The 23,683-nt window shown below is 38.5% G+C and overlaps 2 protein-coding genes and 2 long non-coding RNA genes across 4 annotated transcripts; 2 read left to right on the top strand and 2 right to left on the bottom strand.

Annotated features, from left to right (window-relative positions):
• The first annotated feature begins 1,307 nt into the window (after positions 1-1,307).
• On the top strand, positions 1,308-4,703 carry LOC5521133. Its single transcript, XR_007307051.1, has 7 exons — positions 1,308-1,419; positions 1,504-1,620; positions 1,705-1,822; positions 1,961-2,077; positions 2,239-2,407; positions 4,061-4,355; positions 4,578-4,703. It is a non-coding gene; the product is annotated as an uncharacterized LOC5521133 (long non-coding RNA).
• A 435-nt stretch (positions 4,704-5,138) lies between these two features.
• Positions 5,139-7,378, bottom strand: LOC5521249 (tubulin polymerization-promoting protein family member 2). The gene is made up of 3 exons (XM_001641008.3): positions 6,733-7,378; positions 6,522-6,666; positions 5,139-5,724 (listed from the first exon to the last, which is right to left on the bottom strand). The coding sequence occupies exons 1-3, from the start codon at positions 6,915-6,917 to the stop codon at positions 5,536-5,538; spliced, it is 519 nt and encodes a 172-aa protein (XP_001641058.2). The 5' UTR covers positions 6,918-7,378; the 3' UTR covers positions 5,139-5,535.
• A 160-nt stretch (positions 7,379-7,538) lies between these two features.
• Positions 7,539-9,542, bottom strand: LOC116604280 (ASNSD1 upstream open reading frame protein). Its single transcript, XM_032366445.2, has 4 exons — positions 9,464-9,542; positions 9,345-9,398; positions 8,869-8,944; positions 7,539-8,446 (listed from the first exon to the last, which is right to left on the bottom strand). Exons 1-4 carry the CDS (start codon positions 9,509-9,511, stop codon positions 8,382-8,384), a joined length of 243 nt encoding a protein of 80 aa, XP_032222336.2. The 5' UTR covers positions 9,512-9,542; the 3' UTR covers positions 7,539-8,381.
• Positions 9,543-16,185: 6,643 nt separating this feature from the next.
• LOC116604243 lies at positions 16,186-18,094 on the top strand. The gene is made up of 3 exons (XR_004290965.2): positions 16,186-16,326; positions 16,727-16,810; positions 17,211-18,094. It is a non-coding gene; the product is annotated as an uncharacterized LOC116604243 (long non-coding RNA).
• The last annotated feature ends 5,589 nt before the right edge of the window (positions 18,095-23,683 follow it).

Genomic DNA, 23,683 nt, shown 5'->3' with positions numbered 1-23,683 from the left:
AAATTCTTTTTTATTCATCCTTTTTATCTAATTTTTTGGGTTCGTTTGTGATTATTATGAGGGTTGGTGAGTGTTTCTGACGAAATGAAAGTCTCGAAATACTTTTTTTAAGCTTTTATAAAATTCTAAAAAAAAATGATGGCTTTTTCCGCAGATTTTATCACGATGAAGTGCGCACTTATTGTATTCGCTACTCTGTTATTTAGTTAAGTAAAGTAGCTATATGGCAAAGTGTGTATTACACATCATATTTTACAAGTTAGGGCATCAGAAAGGCCCTACGTCTCTCCATATTAGTGGCTTTAGCCAGTGTCTTTTTCTTTAAAAATGGAACCAATTAAATCAGCTGGAAGGTGTTTATTGCGGCTAATAAATTGTCTAGCAGCTGCCGTAAATTTAAAAAGCAATTTTAGTCCAATAAAATAAACATCGATTATCTCCGTTAACTGTGTTGACTTTTTTAACGTTATCCTGGCTCATCAGAACACACATCAGAATCATTAAAAGGTATTCTGATAGTTTGCTGGGCTGAATGACATTCGATGGCAGGGATGGCGTGTAATAAAAACGTCTTTTCTTTGGCGTCTTAACATATTTACATTACCGATTATAAGATAATTGTTTGAACTTGTTAATATCATCTCGTGAAATGATCACTTATTCTTTTATCAAAACTGATTTATACATAACTAATTTGAATTATCTTGTCATTTGGGCACGTTTAGATCTCAATCAGCTTGAAGGCTACGGACGGTAGGTTTACTGTTTTTGTCGTTATCTTATGTATTTTTTAGTCATTACAAGCTACTCAAAAATAACAAATAAATAAAACATAAAAAAGTTTAATCGCGGTTGGGTTTGGCTTGTTAATTCGAATAAAATTTAATTGAATTGAATAACCGGGGGAGAAGACAGTTTATAGAAAAAGTTTGTCTGTCTGTTATTTCATTCAAACGATAACTTTTGTGTGACAACAAAATTTGAATTCGTCTAATTTCAACAGTATGTAAATCCTACAAGACATTCAGCGGCAAAGATCGCAAAATTTCATTCGGAACTTCCATCCAAAATGTGACCGGGTAGAAATGAAAAAGGAAAAAGCCTGGTATCGCTTTAGTGGCGATGCAGGTACGGCAATAGCCTCGTCCTGTGTGCCAAAGAACCGATGCCAGACGCACGCCCCTGGATGGCTCAATGGTACTCACCCCAAGGTGGCTGAGGGCGTGGTCTATCGCAAGGTGTGCTTTGACTGGCAGGACAAGTGTTGTAGGTACAGCTATAACATCCGGGTCAAGAACTGTGACGTAAATGAGTGTGTAACAAAGAAACCCTGCAAGAACGATGCGAGCTGCATCAACAACGAAGGCGGCTACACGTGCAAGTGTACTTCGGGATTCACCGGGAAAAACTGTGAAAATGGTAAGGAATAAGAACAAAACGAAAAGATTTTGCCTTGTATGTCACAGCTTCTTCTGAAAGTTAATATTTTACAAACTGTTTCAGACGTAAATGAGTGTGTAACAAAGAAACCCTGCAAGAACGGTGCAAGTTGCATCAACAACAAAGGCGGCTACACGTGCAAGTGTACTTCGGGATTCACCGGGAAAAACTGTGAAAATGGTAAGGAATAAGAACAAAACGAAAAGATTTTGCCTTGTATGTCACAGCTTCTTCTGAAAGTTAATATTTTACAAACTGTTTCAGACGTAAATGAGTGTGTAACAAAGAAACCCTGCAAGAACGGTGCAAGTTGCATCAACAACAAAGGCGGCTACACGCGCAAGTGCACTGAGGGATTTATCGGAAAAAAACTGTGAAAATGGTAATAGAAGAAAATAAAAAACAAGGAGATTTTGCCTTGTCACAGCTTCTTTTGAAAGTTTTTATTTTACAAACTGTTTGTACATTGTATTTTGCCTTGTTGCAGCTTCCTATGACACAATAATTTGGACTGTTTTAGACGTTAATGAGTGTATGACAACGAAACCTTGTAAGAATGGAGGGAAGTGTGTGAACAGCGATGGCGGCTATCGTTGCGAATGCGGCGATGACTTTTAAGGAAAACACTGTAAAATCGGTAAATAGCCTCATTGATAAAACCCTGACATATAACTCCTGCATAAAAACTATTCTGTTAAAATATATACATTAGAAAATAGTGCCATTATTGGTACCGAAATAGGTTATTCATTAGAAAATAAAGAAAGGGTTTGCTGATTCAAATTGTCAAAATTTTAGAGAATCAAAATGGAGGTGCCATTAAGTACAAGAACCTTGGCTGCTTTAAAGACAAGGGAAGCAACAGGGTATTTCCAAAAATGATAAAGAACCTCCGATCAGAGATAGTGTGGAGCGACATGAAGACCAGTGTGGTCGACAAATGTGAAAAGGAAGCCAAGGAAGCGGGGTAAGTTAAACAATAAGCTGCAAGAAGAATAGCCGCCTATTTAAACTCGAACATTGCTGGGGTAACTCACAGCAGTATTGTGCTGGTTTCATGTTTCGTGATGGTGCTGGATGATCTTGTGGGAACCTATAATACTTTTGCCTTACTTTTCCTTTGAAGGAGAAAATAAAAGAGGCTTAAACTTATTAAGTGCTAACTTCGCAGTTATTATTGATCTGACGTAACACTTATTATTCATCTGACGTTGCACTTATCATTCATCTGACGTCACACTCATCGTTCATTTTACGTTACACATCATCCATCTGACGCAACACTTATCATTCATCTGACGTAACACTTATTATTCATTTGACGTAACAATTATTAATCATATGACGTTACACTCATCGTTCATTTTACGTTACACATCATCCATCTGACCCAACACTTATCATTTAACTGACGTAACACTTATTATTCATCTGACGTCACAATTATAATTCATCTGACGTAACACTTCTTATTCATCTGTGTTAATTTCGACCTGTCAATGGGTAATTATTAACGTAGATCAATTAGTACACCAATGAGAATGGCATGTTGGTAATGCCAGGTTATACGATATTTAATCTCAAGCATGTGGTGTGATTGCTCAGTTCACCATCCTGTTCAACTGAGAGCACTCTTAGCTTTTTACCACGCCCACCCTCCCAAGTGGGGGTTTATTCATTTTATCGTATTTTATTATTATTCATAATTCACTTGTAATTTAGATCTGTGGCAGATTTTAATAAATTAATTAAACCCCAGCCGCGTTTACTCTTATCACAGTATGTTAGTAATTACGTAACACTTATCACGTCACAATTATCATCCATCTGACGAAACACTTTTCACTTATCTGACGTATCACTTATCACTATCTGACGTCACGATTATCATTCATCTGACGAAACACTTTTCACTTATCTGACGAATCACTTATCATTCATCTGACGCAACACTTATCATCCATCTGACGTATCACTTATCATCCATCTGACGTATCACTTATCATTCATGTGACGTAACACTTATCATCCATCTGACGTATCACTTATCATCCATCTGACGTAACACTTATCATCCATCTGACGTATCACTTATCATCCATCTGACGTAACACTTATCATCTATCTGACGTATCAATTATCATCCATCTGACATATCACTTATCATTCATCTGACGTAACACTTATCATCCATCTGACGTAACACTTATCATTCATCTGACGTAACACTTATCATCCATCTGACGTAACACTTATCATCCATCTGACGTAACACTTATCATCCATCTGACGTAACACTTATCATCCATCTGACGTATCACTTATCATTCATGTGACGTAACACTTATCATCCATCTGACGTAACACTTATCATCTATCTGACGTATCAATTATCATCCATCTGACGTATCACTTATCATTCATCTGACGTAACACTTATCATCCATCTGACGTAACACTTATCATCCATCTGACGTAACACTTATCATCCATCTGACGTAACACTTATTATCCATCTGACGTAACACTTATCATACTTTTTATCTCGTACAGGGGGCTACAACCCCCACCACCCCTTCCCTAGATCCGCCCCTCAACAAGTCTTTATGTCAATTCATAGATATTCAAAGTTCGCCATTCAGTTCTACGGAGAGTGCTGGGTGGGACCATCGGACGCTGATTACGCAAAATACGGCGAGTCTGAACTCTGCTGGAGCGGTGTCGGGGGCACTGATGTCATCAATCAAGTCTATCTCCTCCAATGAGGTGAGGCATGGTGACAATTTAGAACCTCTCCTCCACTGAAAAAGCTCATACTCGGAGTCCATCAAGTCGACCATTTTCTATGTCCACTCAATGAGAAAGCTAAAATGATGTATTTTAGAAGGGGTAAACAGAAACCATTTAGATATAGGGTAAGCGGAAGGGGGTAATATCTAGTGACATTCTATGGAAAACGTACACTCTATGGCTTTGAAACGCGTGGATACGAGCGCTCGTTAACATGGATTTTTCCATGGACGTGGAAGAAGAATACTGGTGCACACAGTCTTTTGAAAAGAAATTATATCAGGTTTTATATCAGGTTTATGATTTTATTCTTTTAAATTTACCATTTTTTTTCGTTTTTCTCTTAGGTGGACCGATTGATGCCACAACTTGAAGTAAATCCTGTTTAACATATCCACCAAATACATATTGTTCAAATAAACGAACAAACAAAATGACCTTTGCATGTTGATTGTACATGGAACAAACAGCAACCAAAAAAAAAAAGCAAACACAACAAATCATGTAAACACGAATGCCCATGCCTGGTGCACACTAGTGATGCTCAAGTGTGAATGGTTCGACATTTTGACGTAAGCCCGACATAACGACATGGGCATAACGAATGTCGTTATGTCGGTCTTAACAGAGTGCGCGCGCCGATGTCGTTATGTCACTAGTGTGCACCAGGCCTAAGCCGTGACTAGGTTACGCCCCCCGGCATCAGTGGAGTTGGTTGATTACTTCGGAAACTTGGTCCGGGCATAAGAAAGAATGCATGAAAGAAGTTTAGAGGGGCGGGAGTTTAAACGTTAAAATGAAGAGGGAGGGATCGCTAAACTATAAAATGTATTAAGTCAACGGCGAATTCGGAATGTATAGGTAATTCTTCAAATGCAAATAATTGATATGAAAGACTATACGCGAAATTGCGAGTCAATGTCTGCATGTTTAAGCCTTTTATTAACTCTTGGTATTCGAACAGTACTGGTTAGCTTTATAAAGGATAATGAATCATGAAATCATGGTAAAATTTGGTTGATGATTTTGCGAAAAGCAGTCGATGCGATGAGACTCGGATCGATTTCCAAAGCGACATAAGCGGGCTTGGTACAACCTTAGAATACATGCGTTATTAAAGTCACACCAAGGGTTGAATAGTTTTAGAACAACTACTTATTGGCTCCAACCTTAGCATTAAATATTAGTAATAAAAAAGTATATATACTCGAAGAACCTTTTATAGTCAAAGCTCCCGCTACTATACTGAATCCATGAAAAACACCCTTTGTCTGCGTTCTGTATTCTCACACAGCTTGAGCTTTTCTAGTGTGTCTGGTCATACGTATCTCTGCCCCTATAATTTCCGACATATCCCGCCTCGGCATGGGCGTCTCTATCAACCCTCCCCTCGATGCCACGCCCTTTCCCAGTCTCATCAAATCGCTCCTTGTGGGAACCGGTGTACTTTCGCGTGTCGGTAAGACGGTCAACCGCGCCCGCTTTCACGACTTTCTGGAAAGGAAAAGAATGAAAAGGTAAAAAGCTTCGCAAAAGATCACGCGATATCTGTCAAATTGATAGGAGTCTAGTATTTGGTTGTAGCCACGAAAGTCATAGCTAAGATGCCATCTAAAGAGATTAGATTTAAAATGTGAAAACTTAGTAGCAGTATAGGTGGTTTAAGATATGACTCAAACGAACTGTTATGATATCAACCGTCAAGCATGAAACTGAAAGAAACAGAGTAACGTACTCAGCATCACTATAAATAGCAATACAATGAACGAACAATTATGTTATTAATGATATCATTTATAGATAGTATAATAAATAAATAAATGAGAGCACATGCACAGATTTCTTTTTAACAAATAAGTCGGTATTTCTAGAAATAACATCTGTTGTGTTCAGCAACTGTTTTCAAGTGACCACACAACCACTGCATTATAACCAACATTACCACAAGATTGCCAAAAGGTATTCACGACATCTGAGAAAGCTAGCCTCGTGGCGGTAACAGTAAGAAAGCGAAAGAGCCAGATACCATATTCTTACATTAACAAAGAAAACAGTCTCTGTTATATCAGATAAATATAAGAATTCTTATACTGACGCTGATACAAATATGGGGTCCAACGAGACGTTAGCATTTTGGGGTGAAAATAAACCAAAATCTAGTATGGGAATTTTGAAAATATATATATATTAACTTCAGGTTTCAAAGAAACAAAAAGCGTTTTTAACGTTCTTGTTTCAACGCATTTTGTGTATCTAGAATTAGAAAGTAAGCAGTCATAAGTAAAAGTTACCGTGGTTTTGCTTGCGACAGGCCCTTTTCCTTCACATATCTTATCAACCAGTTTGATCACATCTTCGCGTTTACCATACTTCTTCTCGGCGCATAAACTTAACGCGGCCTTGAATTGACTAAAATTAACTTTCCTCTCAGATTTCCTGTGGAATAAAAAAATGAATAAAGAATTGGTGGTAATTCATATAAACTAAAAATAGAATACTTACGATTTAACTTCTGGTCTATTAAAAATGATGTCGCTATCAATTTGCGTGAATTTCTTGTCGTAGATCTTTAGATCTCGGAAGAGTTTGGCGAATTTAGCGTTATCCATGAGTGGCTGTGCATCCTTACAGCCAGCTCCAAATGCGCAAAATGATTTAAATATTTCATGCAGTTTCTCGTCCGACATTCTATGTGGGATTGGATGGGAAATCAACTTTTAGAGGAAGTGAATCACTTGAACTGGAAAACAGATCCAGCTAGGCCCGGAATGTCAATAGATAAGACAAACCGTGACCCTTTTAATAAACTAGATACGTTATCCCATTGGTTAGCTAACTACAGATTGCGTTATCCCATTGGTTAGCCAACTACAGATTGCGTTATCCCATTGGTTAGCCAACTACAGATTGCGTTATTTTTCTTTGGTGGCTTCTCTATCATACAGTATAATAGTAAAACCTTACGTTAAATGTTACGATACTCTCTCTTCTAACGATATCCTTATTTATTTACTTATTTGTTGAACAGCTCCTTTGCGTGACAGAGATTTTCCATTTAACAATTCTGTACACAATGTAAATACTAGGTGTGGTGGGGTCAATTTCATTTTCCCAAAATATTCGCATGAGTTTACGGGGGGGGGGGGGGGGGGGGGGGGACTGTTAGGGTGACAGCGACGAAACCATGGAACAACCTACCGGGAAAATTGAAAACGCGGTCATCCAGTGCGGCTTTCAATACTATCTCCCAATGTCAAGCTTCGGACTTGGTTTTCAATCTATTTAACTATGAATATTATATGTTTTGTTATTGATTTTTATAATTATTTTAATTTGATTGCTGTTTTTTTTTACGGAGGGCCACAAGTTTATAAGTGTATCACACTTTTCACACTTTTAAGTGTTACCCTCTTAAAATAAAGCTACTACTACTAGACAGTGCTGAAAAACACAAGACTAGTTCCAGTACCGCGCGGTTAAACCAGCTTTTTTTGTTTTGAAATGGCAGCGTTTTACCGGCGAACTGTCACATTTTGGCAAATGCTAAGAACTAGATCAAGCTATAATTTTCTTTATGACTCCCTTATTATCCAACAAATCAGTCATCTTTTGTACAGTATGGTTTTAATGCTGTACAGTAAGTCAATGCCTAAAATTACTTTGTTGCAAACATTTTTTCAGCATGAATTTAAATAAAGTATCCCTCACATCATAAGAAAGTAGGGAATTTGAATACAGAACAAATTTGCCACATGAAGCAAGAACAACCATTCATTTTGGGCAATGTATACATAACATGTAATTAACATGCTCAATTCTGATTTATAAGATGTTGTTACCGATGATTCTAGTAGTACATGGGTAACAGAGGGTAGAAGTGTTATGTAGAACCCCTCTGGAAAACGAGTATTTCTGCTCACATTTTGAGCCCTTTGTTGGAGAACTGGTGAAGGGCTCATTGTAGGCTTGTTGAGGCATACCACATACATACATCCATGTTTCCATATAGCCTACAAAGACCACCTTGGTCTTCTAAGCTTGTCTGTACTTTTTCCAGTCATATCAGTAATTACTAGCTCTACCCTATTTAGGGACCCAAGCATCTTTCACCATTGCTTGCGGAACTGAGTCGTCCAGACAACAATCAAATATTATAGCTTCTCCATGAGCAGGTTCTCAATATGTTCTTTTTCCTTCATTTTCTCAGCAAGAATTTCTAAAATGACAATAAGATTTATCACAGTCAAAAAATGTTATAGACACATAGCTCTTCAGAGGATACTATCAAGAGAAATGTCACCTACTTATTCTAAAAAAGTATTTGTCATAATATTGTAAAGGAGATTAACGTTATATGCAATACAATAGATCAAAGTCAAGAAAGTCACAAGTTTCTTTAAGTATTTCTTTAGTCAATTTAGTTCTTCCAGGATTTGTATTTGTATAGACCGTGACTCCTGAGAGACTCAAATGATAAAACAAGCAGGAACAACTTGAGAGAACCTGTAATGACAAGACATTGGCCTACATTTAATTAAAAAAAATGAATGCAGAGCTGTTTTCACATTTGTATTGAAATTTTTTTGGCAGTATTTGTCACAGTTTGTCACACAGAATAGCCTAGAGTAAGACTCTCACTTTTATAGTTTGCACACGTCTCAGCTCTGTTTGCCTTGTAGAAAATATTACCACCATCATTTTTGACATAGACTCGCTAAGGGTAAAAACAAAAAAAATATATATTTTTAGACGCTTTACACTAACCCAATATTTTAACTACAAAAGATAACCAAACGCAATCACATGATTGGTTTATGTTCTGTAATAGAACAAAACCGAATTCGCGACTTTTTTGGCCAATCAAACATACTTAAATCAAACGCTTAAATGTGTTCCACAGTTGTTTGATTATACTCAATTTTATTTCAATTGAAACTATTTGAAATTATTGTTCGATCGTCTTTAAGAATAAAACTCAACCCAAATCACAACTTTTTTTACTGTGTAAAGATTGATTGCACAATAGAGATCACATGTAAGATCGACAAAAAACAAACCATTGGATGCTTCAGAGACATGGTTTTTTGCTAGCCCCGCGCATGGGAAAAACTTACACTGTTTGGTCTAAGCGTTTCTAACTCGGATTTTATAACCTTGAGGTCAGCAATCTACAAAAGAATCATAGTTAGAATAAAATTGACTTCGAAGATTTGCTGTAGAAGGTTTAAAATACCTCTTGGGAAAGTTTAAAATGCTGCATACGTTCACCGTCGCCCGCCATCTTTATTTTTCTTTTTTCCAGGCCCTTAGGATGCTCTCGAGCACAGGGCTCCCGACGATGTGTGAGAGAGAGATGGTTTTCGAAAAGCGCTCGCGGAGCGACAAGTAGCAAAAAATTGTCAAAGTTCAAATTTTAAGGTTGTGTTAGATTATATTCGCTTGATTTTTTTACATAGATTTTCCTTGTGTAATATAAAACCGAATAAGTTTAGTATTTTTGGGTAGATAATCCTTTTTTGAGATATTGCAAATTTGCCCATTTTGGGCGAAATTGCTACTTTTTTCATTATCTAAGGCAACTTTGCTCAATCATATCTCAAGAACGGATCATCTACCAAAAAATACTAAAGCTTATTTTGTTTTATATTATGCAAGGAACCTCTAGGCAAAATATAAACAAAATGTAAGCTAACACAACCTTACAATTTTTGCTCCTGTATGTATGCTCGCGGAGCATACAAAAAGCACCGTTGCCTTGTGCGAGATTCGACGCATCTTGTTGCTATTGTCTTTTTTCAATGAAATTCGAGCAACGAGCTCGTGAAATTTTGGTGAGATTCTATTAATTCTGTGAATATTTATAGTTTGAAATGATGCTCAAAAGTAGTGAAGATAGGCTGTGTCTTTGCAAATAATATTGCATCATTCTTTATTAATCGACCCGACTTTAGATATAATATATAGATTTATCGCTCAATAATTTCAATAGAAAGCTTCACGACTGCTTGCGACGTTACCGATGACGTCAAACATCACGTGACTATCACCTTGAACAATTCATAACATAGTCCAGACCTGGGACTCTCTTTGCGCTCGACATTCTGGCTCGAGTAAAAGAGGGTCCAGTATTTATTGCATGCGCATGCGCGTACATTTACTAATCAGCGACCTTCACGGCAAAAGTCGAAAAACGAGCGCGCGCAATAACGGACGTGCCAAAGGAGGGTCGATTCCCGCTAGACCTTGTCGAGTACAGAGCTCCGAAAATCGATCATCGCTAAGTTGAAAAGAATGTTTTGTACATGTGAAGGAATATCAGCGAACTGCTTGGGATTTGTTTTCTATAGAAACGCGATTAAATGTGATTGAAAATCAAATTCCAAAAAAGCGCGCGCTCGTCTGAAATGACGCTATTGCCTAAAGCGCGCGCGTGAAAATAACGAAAACGGAAAAGCTCTTTGATTTATATATTTTCCAGACTCTAATTATCATCTGTTCTGTTCTCAGAAAAGATTGACAATCAAGTATTTACCTACGACCAAAATCAGCGTATTATTTCTGAAATAAACCCTCGCTCGTCCCTTTCGCAGCCATCTTGAACTAAGCAACCAGGCCACACCGCATATATGCGGTGTATTTTCGTGCATGAGCATGCAATAAATACTGGACCCTCTTTCACGCGAGCCGGAATGTCGAGCGCAAAGAGAGTCCCATGTCTGGACTATACATAACATAAAGGTAAAAACCGCCCAAGTTTCAAGAGCAGTGTAGTAACAGAGTTTGTTGGCTAAATTCCTTTAGAGAAAGGTCATTATTTAACTGGAGGGAGAGCTGCTATGTTTGGGGCAGAGCTGCGATTTTTTTAGCATCGATTTGGGGGAGGGCCTCGAATTTTGATACAGGGTTTAGGGAGGAAGGGCCTTATTTTTTGAATAAGTATTCTGATCGAATTCCGAGCCTCCTAAAAGTGGAATTTCATTTTTTTTTTCTGGGGAGAACCCCAGACTCCCTACAAAATAGAATGAATGTGATGCGCCATCTGCTTGCACTTTCATGCCACAGACTGGCGGGCCAATGCTGATCCAAAATGATGCGGACAAAGGAGAATTTGAGACTCTAGCGCCAAAACTCTGAAAAAGAAGCACTCTGGTGGCTTTTTCTATAGCATCGTCTGTAAACTCTACTTTGTATGCCATTTAAGATCAGCTGTGGCCCGCCAGTCTGTGGCATTTTAGATGCGCGCGCAACATCGTGAAAACGGTCTATATGGCCTGAATGTCGCTGTTTCAAATTCAAGTTACGGGGAGACAGACACCCCCCTCCCCTGCATGTCAAACTGTTGTGTGTGAGTGGGGAAGGGGAGGCAATGACGTACTCTCCATGATGTTTGATTAGAAAACACTGTCAAGCTACGTGTTGCATAATTTACTGCCCCGTAGCGCACGAACTGTTCCTACCGCCCTTGCAGTTCTAATTATTTATTCGCATATTTTCGAAGGCCCTCCACCAATTTGGCCAATGACCGATTATCGGCTCACTGATGCAAGACACTTTGAGGATTTAACTCGAAGAAGATGGGAAGCATCGAAAATAAAACGAGCTAGTCTTCAAGCGCTTTCCATTTTGTTATGCTTTTATTTCATACAGGAGATTTGACGAAATAAAAACGCTACACTCTTTTTATAAGAACGTCTGCATTTTAGAACACATAAGACTAAAAAACCATTTTCTTGCTGCTATCTGGACCTCGGCATTAGCATGTTCTTAAAATTTGGTGAAATCTCAGCCTGAAGCTCTTATAAAAACAGGTTAAAAAAAAGAGTGTACTCTGCATCAAGTTTGAATTAGCTGAGACTGACAGAAACTTACATTGAAATGAATCTGTCTCGCTAAGGTCACGCACAAACTAAGATACAAATACAAGTATGACTGCAGTTTCGTCAATGTTTGATGGTGGGCCTCCAAGCTATGCGAATACATTAGTGCTGTCCATACTTTTGGTTCCAGCGCTGTATGTATAGTGAGCTCTCCCATTAAAAATGATGACAAGACCGTGAGACAAAATCATAAACGCTTTATTTGCGAGTTGTGTAAAGGATTGACGCATGCACTCTGTGCAGTCTCCGTTATCATTTCTAAATCCATTCGCGCACGGAATCCCCGCTCTTGGACCTGCCGGAGGTGCATACTATCGGAGCTTCCCTTAAACGGGCAAAACAATCTAGACATTTCATCTTTGCCCAATAAGGAGCCGGACGTGGAGTTGCTCATGGACCCCCTGGAAGAACTGACGGCGGTTAGAAGATCACACCCTAGTCAAGTTTTTGTCGCCCATCTAAATATCAATAGTCTACAAAATAAATTCGACAAAGTATTGCTAATGAATGAGAAATTGCGGATGGGAGTCTTTGTCATCACCGAAACAAAACTCGACAGTTCATATCCGGACGTTCAATTCAAGATACCAGATTATCGTATTTATCGCCAAGATAGAGTAAAAGGGGGAGGGGTATCTTAACTTATGTACACTCCTCATTACCATCGAAGAAAATAAAGCCGAGCAAAAACTATAAAACGATTGAAGTCCTACCTCTCGAAGTCAACTTTAGCGGAAAACGTGTCATGGTGTTAGGAATATACAGCCCCCCCCCCCCCCCCCCCGGAAAGAAGGGGCTGAATATTACTATAATGTCGAGGAGGAGCTAAATCATGTCACTTCTTGGGCTATAGCTCAGTGTCCAACTCTGGCGCTTCTAGGAGATCTAAATCTGGACAGACTCAAGCCACGAGAAAGGGAAGGCAAATTCTTAATAGACTTAGAAAAAATCAATCAATTTACGTGCCTAATCACCGAGCCAACGCGAGTAACCCCAACGTCTTAGACGTTGATTGACGTTATTTTAACAAATGAAAAGGACATGTCCAGGCTTCCAGGCCTTAGTGATCACAGAATGGTATACGCTTTTGTGTGTCGGTCAGTTAAACAACATGAATCAAAATTAATTAAGTTCAGGAGTTATAGGCTTCCAGGAGTGAAAGAGTTTGGCCTTAGTGATCACAGAATGGTATACGCTTTTGTGTGTCGGTCAGTTAAACAACATGAATCAAAAGTAATTAAGTTCAGGAGTTATAGGCTTCCAGGAGTGAAAGAGTTTGGCCTAAGTGATCACAGGAAGGTATACGCTTTTGTGTGTCATTCAGTTAAACAACATGAATCAAAAGTAATTAAGTTCAGGAGTTATAGGCTTCCAGGAGTGAAAGAGTTTGGCCTTGTATACGCTTTTGTGTGTCAGTCAGTTAAACAACATGAATCAAAAGTAATTAAGTTCAGGAGTAAGAACCTAGACATAAGTGAGCTTAAAAAAGACATTGAAGAAATTGATTTTCCATTTACGCACACTAGAACGGTCGACCAGTTATACACAGACTGGAAGGAAAGGGTCACCTCTATGTATTGGAATCTAAACTGCCTACCAAGAAAATGAGGGTCAGAAAGAAAGACGTACCATATATGACTCCAGAGTGGAAGGCGGCAATCCAGAATAAACGAATGTATGCAAGAAAGTTTGGGAAGGAAAAGAGCGAGGTTGCTTGGGAACTAATGAAGAAATGGAGAAATGAGGCCACAAGCTTGAGGCGAAAAGCTATTAAAGAGTATTGGAAACAAGTCTCGCAGGACTTAAATAATAATCCACGAAAGTTCTTCAATACTTTTAAACCTTTCCTTAGCTCAAAGACTAAGGATGAAACGAGCATCTCCCTAAATATTGATAGCGAAATCTCTCAGGACCAACATGTTGCGGGCAGTGGCAAACGGAATAGGTGGAGAAAGGGCAAAAAATCTAAAGGAGGAGGATTGTAAACAACACATTTGTGTGGACATGATATCATCCAAACGACCCGCGCGTAACTCGTTCCATTTCAGTGAAATTACGAACAGTGAAGTTAGGGAGGCCTTGGAGAGCATTAATCCACTTAAAGTACGACGTACGACGACATTCCCCCAAGATTCCTAAAACTCGTTGCTAATGAGATATCGCCCTCCTAACACGTATCGTGATTAGCGACAGCGTTTGGCCTAGTGACTGGAAAAAGGGCGAGTGGGTACCGATATTCAAGAAAGAAGATCCCCAGGATAACGTTAATTATAGACCGGTTACTATTCTAACAATTGTGGAACAAAATCTTTGAACAAATTATTGGGAAACAGCTGGGAGCCAAGTTTGAAAACATTTTTTACCCATTTATGTCTGCTTACAGGAAACTTTACAGTTGCGAAACAACCCTCATACGTCTTGTTGAGGACTGGAGAAAAGCAAGGGACAACCGTCACACGACAGCTATTCTCAGTACGGACATAAGCAAAGCGTTTGATTCGTTACATCCTACGCTAATGATCGCCAAGCTAGAAGCCTATGGATTGAGCGAGCAAGCCCCCGGACTGATGAGATCGTATCTCACTGAACGTAAAAACAGGCAACGTTACCAGTTAGGCAACGTTACCAGTGGATGCGAGGAGGTAACAAGGGACTGCCCGAAGAGATCGTAGCTCGGTCCTTTACTTTGGAACATCTACCAAAATGACCTATTTTTTATAACTAGGGAAAGTCAGCTGTCTGTTTATGCAGATGACCATCAGCTATACCACAATCACCACAAGCCTGATAAAGCTCTGGAAGCATTAAAAGTTGATGGCGAGAGAACATCTCATTGGTACAAGGACAATATCCTAGCCGGAAATCCCAAGAAAAATTAAACTATGATAATCTCCAGAAAAGCAACAAGACCGTCGGCTGGAGACATTGTGAAGATTGATGGAGTTAACATCAAGACTACGGACACCATGACACTTCAAGGCGTTACAGTAGACTAAGAAATGACCTTCTCAGAGCATATCTCTATGGCTTGTAAGAAAGCCAGCTCACACGTGGGAGTTCTCATGCGTCTCCGCAAGCTAATCCCAGTTACAGCCAAGCTAAGAATATATAAAGCTGCAATCTTGCCACACCTTAGTTACTGTGCGACTAACCTGACATTTTTACCGAAAGTCTGACAGCAATAAATTGGAGAGAGTGAACGAGAGAGGGTTGAGAGCAGTATATAACGACTGGAATTCACCATGTCTAGAATTACTCGCTAGCGCTAAAATGACTACATTAGCTAATCGTAGAAAGCAAGACATAGCGATTTTAATGTTCAAAGTTAAACAGGGCCTGGTGCCACAAAATATTTTAGATCTTTTCAAAGCAGGGAATTCTCTGCGGTATAACCTGCGTAACTCAGACTTTACCTTGCCAAGAATAAATACCACTACCTACGGCAAACACTCTATACGGTACTTTGGACCTTATCTATGGGCAAAGCTGCCAACAGATCTCAGACAATGCAATACATTCAGCTCCTTTAAAACAAAAATTCGTAAATTAAATATAAATGATCTGTTGGATAGAAGCTGCCCCGGCGGCTGCTTCTGGTGTAGCTCATAATTAATTTTAATTTCCCATATTTACCACTCCTATATTCACCAATATTTATCATTCTCTCGGTTAGTACAATTTTGATGTAATTTTTATCAGATTCAATCTATATTTTAATCACATATTTAATATTGTATATAGAACATTCTTATCATATAGTCCATTATATTAGCTAATTTTATTGTATTAGGTGTCCCCAATTAGTACGCCACTTGTGGCCCGCTAGTAGATTTTGACACGTTAATAAAGTTTATGATGATGATGATGATGATGATGATGATATGATGACTGAAATTTGTCATTTTCACGTGCTGCCTTGGAAACGCAAACTATTGTTTTTCTGCGTTTTTCATTTGTACGATTGACTCAGCAGTGAACTGTAATTGGTTGATTGCAATTTGAATGACAGACAAAAGTGTTCTGCTGATTGGTTAGTATACTAGTCGCTTGTACACATGGCGATCAAATATTCACACTCGCAAAATAGAGAGCCCGACTCTGTGGTCCGACTTTCGCTCCTAAGTTTATTCTGCTAAACTTGCTGGAATTATTCTGTCTCTCATCATATATACACAGAGGCAACTATATTGCGTTCCGAAGGTCCAGGCATACTCAAAAGGTAAAATATGAAATGTTAAATTGGAAAATTCCCTCGCTCATTTCAAGAAAGTTCCCATTTTCACTAACGAGGTCTCAGTCATGAGGTTACCTCTTGGTGAAAAAATACCTGAAATTATCCTGTTATTATCTATTGCGCCATGAGAAAAGATATGTGACATATTAGTGACAAAATACAAATTACCAAATGCCTAAACATTGTCTAGTATTTTAGAGTTAGAGTTGTTTCTTCTCTTTCTATAAGAAATTTTTCACTGCACTTCCCGCCTTCCCCGCTTTTATTTACTCTAGCTAATTTACTCTTTCCTAAGGCAAAAGAACGCGAATGATAATCGTACATTTTCCAAATGCTATAAGGTAATCTCTTCTGTGTTTTTATTTCTTAATTTTTATCTCTATAGGTGAACTTTCCCACCATTTCTCAAGCGCTTGAAGTGTACACCGTACAGAGGTTCATCACCATTTAAACGTTGACTTCGGCTAAGGTGAGAGAAAACACTGAAAGAAAACAGAACGATGCCTCCTCTGTAAACCAAGAACATATAAATTTGGCAAACCGAGGAGAGAGAAAAAATTGCTGTTCTTGTCAAAAGTAAAACACTTCAAAATAGCAAATAACGAAATTGCTAGTCCTGCCGTATTAAATTCAAATTGATTTTCACAAAGCCTCCCGAAAGAAACACGCTGAAATTTGATTTAATGTTTAATTTTTTTTTTATTGTTAGAAATACTAACAAGAATAAGCTTGCACCATTGTGAGCATTTTCTATGATATGTGACCAACCTTTCGATGGGTGGGGCGCTGGGGGAGAGGGGGTTAGAAAAGTGCCAAATAATATTGGTATCATAGAATGTCAATAAAGTGAGTTAATTTTCCCTTCACAGATGATCATCTAAAGAAATTATTGGATGCTAGAAGAATCGTGGAGCTAACAGTGAGTTTTTCCTCAGAGAGCAGCTCTACCAAACAGCATATTTTTTAGTTTTTGATTCATTTATCATATTTGTTTAGAACTTAATCCATATGAACTATGTTAATTAAAATAAAAAAAAGCGATAAAAGAATGCTAACTTAAAACGAATGCTAGTCATGCAGACTTGTTAGAGCTGTAACTAATCTCTGATTTTAACCTTATTGGCTAAGGGCGTGGCAGTATTCCTACTCAAAGGGAATGAACTGTCATATGGTTGAAGCTGTACCATATAACAGTTTACTTTTTTATCAGAAGTCTTGTATTCAAGACTCTACAAAGCTTTAGATTTTTATCTTAAAAAAAGATGAAAATAGATACAAAATAAGATCCAGACCATTGAAAGCATTGCTTTTTATAAAGCAATTACAAACTAAAATAAATATATCAAAATTATTGGCTAGCAAGAGGGCCAGAGTATCATTTGAATCTGTGTCCTTGGGAGGGGGGAGGTTTTTTTTTTGTTTAGGTGAAGCCTGTCACACAATTTTTGGTTAAGTCCTTTTTTTATCACGAACAAATGGTTCGTTAGTTTGAGATTTTGGTAGTCTAGGCATTGCTGGTCTGCGTTGGAGGATTCAGTCACCTGGAGGTATGTTTCCCCCTCTCCCCCTTTTGCTGATAACTTTATCATGTGATGCATGGGCCATATACTGGTTACTGGTGATCTGTACTTTCGATGCATTAATAGTTTTCATATTTCCACATTGAAAAGGATTTTTTTATTCTTATTAAACAGTCAAAAAGCATTGAATGAAAATATGAAAGAGTTTAATGAAAGGAAATACTATCATTCCATAAATATACTAGTTAAGATAATTTGTCTTTCTAGGAGCCCCCTCCTCTTATAAAGCTGAGTTGTTTGATGTCTCACCTGGATACTCAGGGGGGGTAGTGTAGGTTTTCCTGGGTGGAGCAGGTGATTCGTCTGAGCAAAGGTGGTCCTCCAATACATACACCATACATATGTATTAGCATCAGTGGGAAGAGGGGACTGGGGGGAGGTGGGCTAAGCTACCCGTTAGGCTAAGCACAGCCTTTGCTCACCCAACACAGGCAGCCCATACCTGCAAAATGAAGATAGTCCTAACATTGTCTGAGGAGAATTTGATCAGCTGCCAGTGTTGGAAGGACACATAAAATTGTCTGCTCATGGGTTTCTTGGGCTTCAACTAGAATTTAGGTAATGAAGGCCACCTAAAGATAATCAGAAATTCCCATTGGATTGTTTTGGGCACGAAATTCCTCATTTCGGCTCGTGTGCTTTGGGTAGTCTTCTGGGGTTGGAATTCTGAAAGACATTCAATGGACTTGAACTTGTTGCACAGTACCCTATTTTTTAGCATGATATTTTTTTCGAATTAGTCCGATGCGGTTGTAAAACTTAAAGAAAGTCAATGGATCCCATTATTAGAACCTAATACCTTGCCAAACACTAGGCCCTTACAACTTTCAAGTATTAATTTTAATAAATAGCTGCATATAATACAATTCAAGTCCATGAATGCCGGTACTATAGTTATTTTGTAAGTTCAGCATAGCTTGCGACAATAGCCAATCCGATATTATTAACTTCGATGCTTGGTCTTCGATCTTTTATGCGAGTTTGATGTATTTGCGATTTTTTATGAATCTATTTTGGCTAAAAAGTAAATTAAAATTAATTGCGATTCATTTTTGGAAAAAGGAAAAAAATGACTATTGAAATAGGCACGTGGCTGACAAATTGTCAGTTTATCGTAGTGTCCAACAAATGGTTGGCGCCATTCGACAAAGGGCGTTTCCTCGATCATGCATTCCTGTTTATGGATTCTGTGGCGAGTAGGCGTCCGTTGTTGATTGGTCAAGATGTCGACAACAGCGGATGGATCACCGACGTAAGGCACGACACTGCAGACACAAGTAGCACTTTACTTGGCGTGACAGGCTTCTAGGCTTAAGGTTTCGGCAATTATGATTTTTGTGCTGTGGCATGTCTGGATCTTAATCTCCATAATCGGGAAATACATGATATGTAAAAAAAATCTGTTTCCCGATGTACTGGTGGAAAATATGTTATGCGAACATATTTATCACAACATTTCGAAAGGGGCAATTTCGGCAATCTTTTTAAAAGTCGTCTGCGATATTCCGATTACAAAGTTTTCGTTGTATCCATTTGTTTTCACCTGGACATCCTTTTAGCGACTTTATTATATTTTTTTCTACGAAGCTATTTTAGATCTTGAATTTACCGCACCACTCTTTTAGCGATATTTTTAATTGGTCACCGATCTCTTTAGTCACCCTAAAATGAATACTTCAAGCGTGATTATAAAAACAATGTAAACTCTAACTGCCATAGTAACGGTTGATATTAAATGTAACATTGTGATTTGTAAGTTGTATTCATTTTGAGTAATAAAAAATTTTTTTTTTTTGCTTTAATCGATCAACGACTTTTTTTGCTATGTGTGTCCATTTAGTGGAACTCTCAGGCTGCACGTGGGTGGGGGCCTCATACTTATTACATTGGTATAAGAAAAAAGCTGGTGTCTGGAGTTCCATCGACTAGAGTGACGCGTGATTTCCGGTGTCAATCCATACGTTGTCACTAAAAGATGTCGAATAACATCCAAACTTGGTAGACGTCATGTAAGTGTCAAGAAGGTGCAGCGAGATGGTCACGTGATGAATGAAGTCATCGATGATGTCATAAAAATTAAAACTTTCTGACGTCAAAACAGACATATTCTTATCTAACGATTGAAACATCGTTAGACAACCAAACTTTGGTAGGCGTCATGTCATTTTGGTGGCTCCAACGAGATTGCAATGTGTGACGTCTTGATGACGTCATTGATGATTTAGCTGCCTGACTGAAATAGAACGTCATGTAGCAGAATAGGTTTCTGGGTAAAACGAGAAAGCCACGTGATTTTTGTTTAAGTGGTTGTCATAATGCTTTCTATCAAAATTATAGAACAAAAATTAGAAATTTCATGGGTTGAAATTCCGCAATGCCTACATCTTTGTCGATCTTTTTTGTCGATCTGATTTGGCTGCTCCAATACTTTTTTGGCGATCTTTTTGGTTGCCTCAAGCCGTTTTAGCCACCGTTTGGTTGCCTTGAGAGCTGTTTGGCGATCTTTTTGGTTGCTTCAAGCCCTTTTGGCGATCTTTTGGTTGCTCCAAGACCTTTTTGGCCATCTTTTTTGTTGCTTCAAGACCTTTTTAGTAATCGTTTTGATTGCTTCAAGGCCTTTTACGGCTATTCTTTATTTGGGTTGGTCCAAGCTCTTTTTGGCGATATATTTTGTTGTCAAGACCTTTTTGGCCATCTTTTTGGTTGTTCCAAGACCTTTTTTATTCTTCTTTTTGGTTGTTCCAAGACCTTTTTTATTCTTCTTTTTGGTTGTTCCAAGACCTTTTTTATTATTTTTTTTTGGTTGTTCCAAGACCTTTTTTATCCTTCTTTTTGGTTGCTCCAAGACCTTTTTTTACCGTTGTTTTTGGTTGCTCCAAGACCTTTTTTATCCTTCTTTTTGGTTGCTCCAAGACCTTTTTTATCCTTCTTTTTGGTTGCTTCAATTTGGCGATCTTTTTGGTTGCTTCAAGACCTTTTTGGCCATCTTTTATGTTGCTTCAAGACCTTTTTGGTAATCGTTTTGATTGCTTCAAAGCCTTTTTCGGCTATTCTTTATTTGGGTTGGTCCAAGCTCTTTTTGGCGATATATATTTTGTTGTCAAGACCTTTTTGGCCATGATTTTGTTTGCTCCAAGACCTTTTTTTATTCTTCTTTTTGGTTGTTCCAAGACCTTTTTTATCCTTCTTTTTGTTTGCTCCAAGACCTTTTTTATCGTTCTTTTTGGTTGCTCCAAGACCTTTTTCATCCTTCTTTTTTACTGCTCCAAGACCTTTTTGACGATCTTTTTGGTTTCTCCAAGACCTTTTTGGCGATGGCTGGCCCAAGACCTTTTGGCGATTATCTTTTGGATTGGAGACTTCTTTCGTTTTTCTTTTGGATATATGCTTAGCTTTTATTGGTAACCTCTTTTAAAATAATTTTTTTCGATATCTATATACTATTTTTCATATATTTTTGGCCCCATGATTATTGGATTCGTCCCAAGATAATTTCGGCTTTGTTGGCTTTCTGGAATTGAAGACTTTTTTGACGATCACTTTTTAGTTTGAAGACTTTTTGGGCGATCTCTTTTAGATTAAAGACTTTTCTGGCGATCTCTTATAATTTTTCATCAACGAGCAGCAATCATTCTGTTTAATATATATAAATTTAGGCACGCTTAAAGGAGGAACTCCATAGCGCGACATTATTTTCGTCCTACACTTTCAATGTTAGTCTTTACAACCACTTGTTCTGTTAACGACGCGGCACAAAACAACGTTTCTCGTTGAACCACATGCCATCTACCAAATTCGGTTGTCTGATGTTTCATTTATTAGGTTGTAATCACCTTGTAGTGACCGTCTCGTTGCACCCAAGTCATTTACCAAGTTAGTTTATCTGACGATGTTTCTATAATAAGAGATTATAGTTTTTTTTTATCTCGTGCAGAGTTTTTGCTTTCAATAACGTAGTTGACGTCACACATCGAATGACCATCTCGTTGCACCTTCCTTGGCACATTACATCTAAAAAGCCTGCTTATATATCCGATGTCATTTTTTGACGGCCGGACACGTGAAACCTTGAACGAGAGAGACCTTATGCTAATATGAATTTTTTTGGTCCTAACACATTTTTAAAGTAAATTTTGTCGTTTTCAATGTTGCCTACATTTTGGCCTACTTTCCATTTCATCGCTTTTTAGGCTTTCAAGCAAAGAAAAATGTACTGCAATGTTGTCACTGTTATTATTTTGTTTCGTTTGGCCTACCCGTCCCAGAATCGAACTGGAACAAAATTGAGGTTTTACTCTGGTGGGTTCCTAAAATGGTTAGGATTCCACTAGTGGTTTTTTCCTCGCCCAAAACAACATGAAACCCCAGTGGTGTAAGAAAGCATGCGTGGCCGTGTACCGGCCACGTGGACTGGGTGCGATTCCCAGCTGGGGTGTTGTAAATGGCAGGGCCCAAATATTTCTCGTCTTTCTATCGAAAGAAATCTACCATAGTTTTCCGTGGTATGTTTCTTTATACACCACGATATTCGTCACCCCATGATAAAAATGTTGTGGAGTCATAAGGCGTCGAGTGATTCCGGAAGTGACCCGGGTGCGAGCTGTGACGCTATCAATCCAATGTGCCATCTTTTGGTGTCAGTTAAGCACAAATCTTGAATTTATGGAACGCATCTTGTGTCGTCAATCTACTAAATTTAATCTTTCCGTTTGTCTTTCTATTGTTTTTAATGTTTCTCTTTTTTCTTTGAAAGCTGGACAAATAGTTCCTACTCCTGATTTGCATAATTCGCAATATTGCTTCTCTGGGGCTTTATAAGGCCTTTGATGGCGCTATCTCGTTACCACATTGCTACACCCCCACCCTTCCCCCTAGACTGCTGCATGACACTTACCGTGTTTGGTGGTCATACGATGTTTCGTTCATGAATTATCATTTTTTTTGCCAAAAACATATTTTTGCATTAGTGACCTCATCGATGACGTCACAAATCACGTGACCGCAGTTTTGTGGTCACTTCGTTTCCTACTCCTGATTTGCATAATTCGCAATATTGCTTCTCAGGGGCTTTATAAGGCCTTTGATGGCGCTATCTCGTTACCACATTGCTACACCTCCCCCCCCCCTTCCCCCTAGACTGCTGCATGACACTTACCGTGTTTGGTGGTCATACGATGTTTCGTTCATTAATTATAATTTTTTTTCAAAAAGCATATTTTTGCATTAGTGACCTCATCGATGACGTCACAAATCACGTGACCGCAGTTTTGCACAGCCCCCTCCTTGACACACACATGACACTAAGTGTCATACGGTGTTTTCTTGGGACGAATGGACGGATATCGCGCCACGAAAACTTGAGTAGATGGGTTACCATTATTTGCCTCGTGGGAGCTCCGCTATCATCAATAAGAAAACAGTTATGCACTAGTGATTAGAAAAACTTCGTGTATGTGGTTCATAAATGGCTTCTCAAACTTTATGCATCATTACCACGTTAAAAACCAGAACGTAGGCGTGCACACCTTAAAACTAGATGATGTTTTTTTTTATTTACAAACATGTTTACATTTGCTTGGTCCTCTAGATCCTTCTAGAGCACACTGCTCCGAAGTCCTTCTTGTGAGAATTGACGAAAATCGAAAGATCAATACTTATCTTGTATACCCCATAACAGAAAGTACGCATGAACAAATTTGTTCTTGTTTATTTTCTATCAAAGGCATGTTCCGGGACCTGAGAATATGAAGGCAAGGATTCCA

This window comes from Nematostella vectensis, chromosome 2, assembly GCF_932526225.1.
Source record: "Nematostella vectensis chromosome 2, jaNemVect1.1, whole genome shotgun sequence".
In the NCBI taxonomy this organism is placed as follows: domain Eukaryota; kingdom Metazoa; phylum Cnidaria; class Anthozoa; order Actiniaria; family Edwardsiidae; genus Nematostella; species Nematostella vectensis.
Note: the sequence above shows the minus strand (reverse complement) of the source record. Positions and strands in the feature narration are given on the sequence as shown.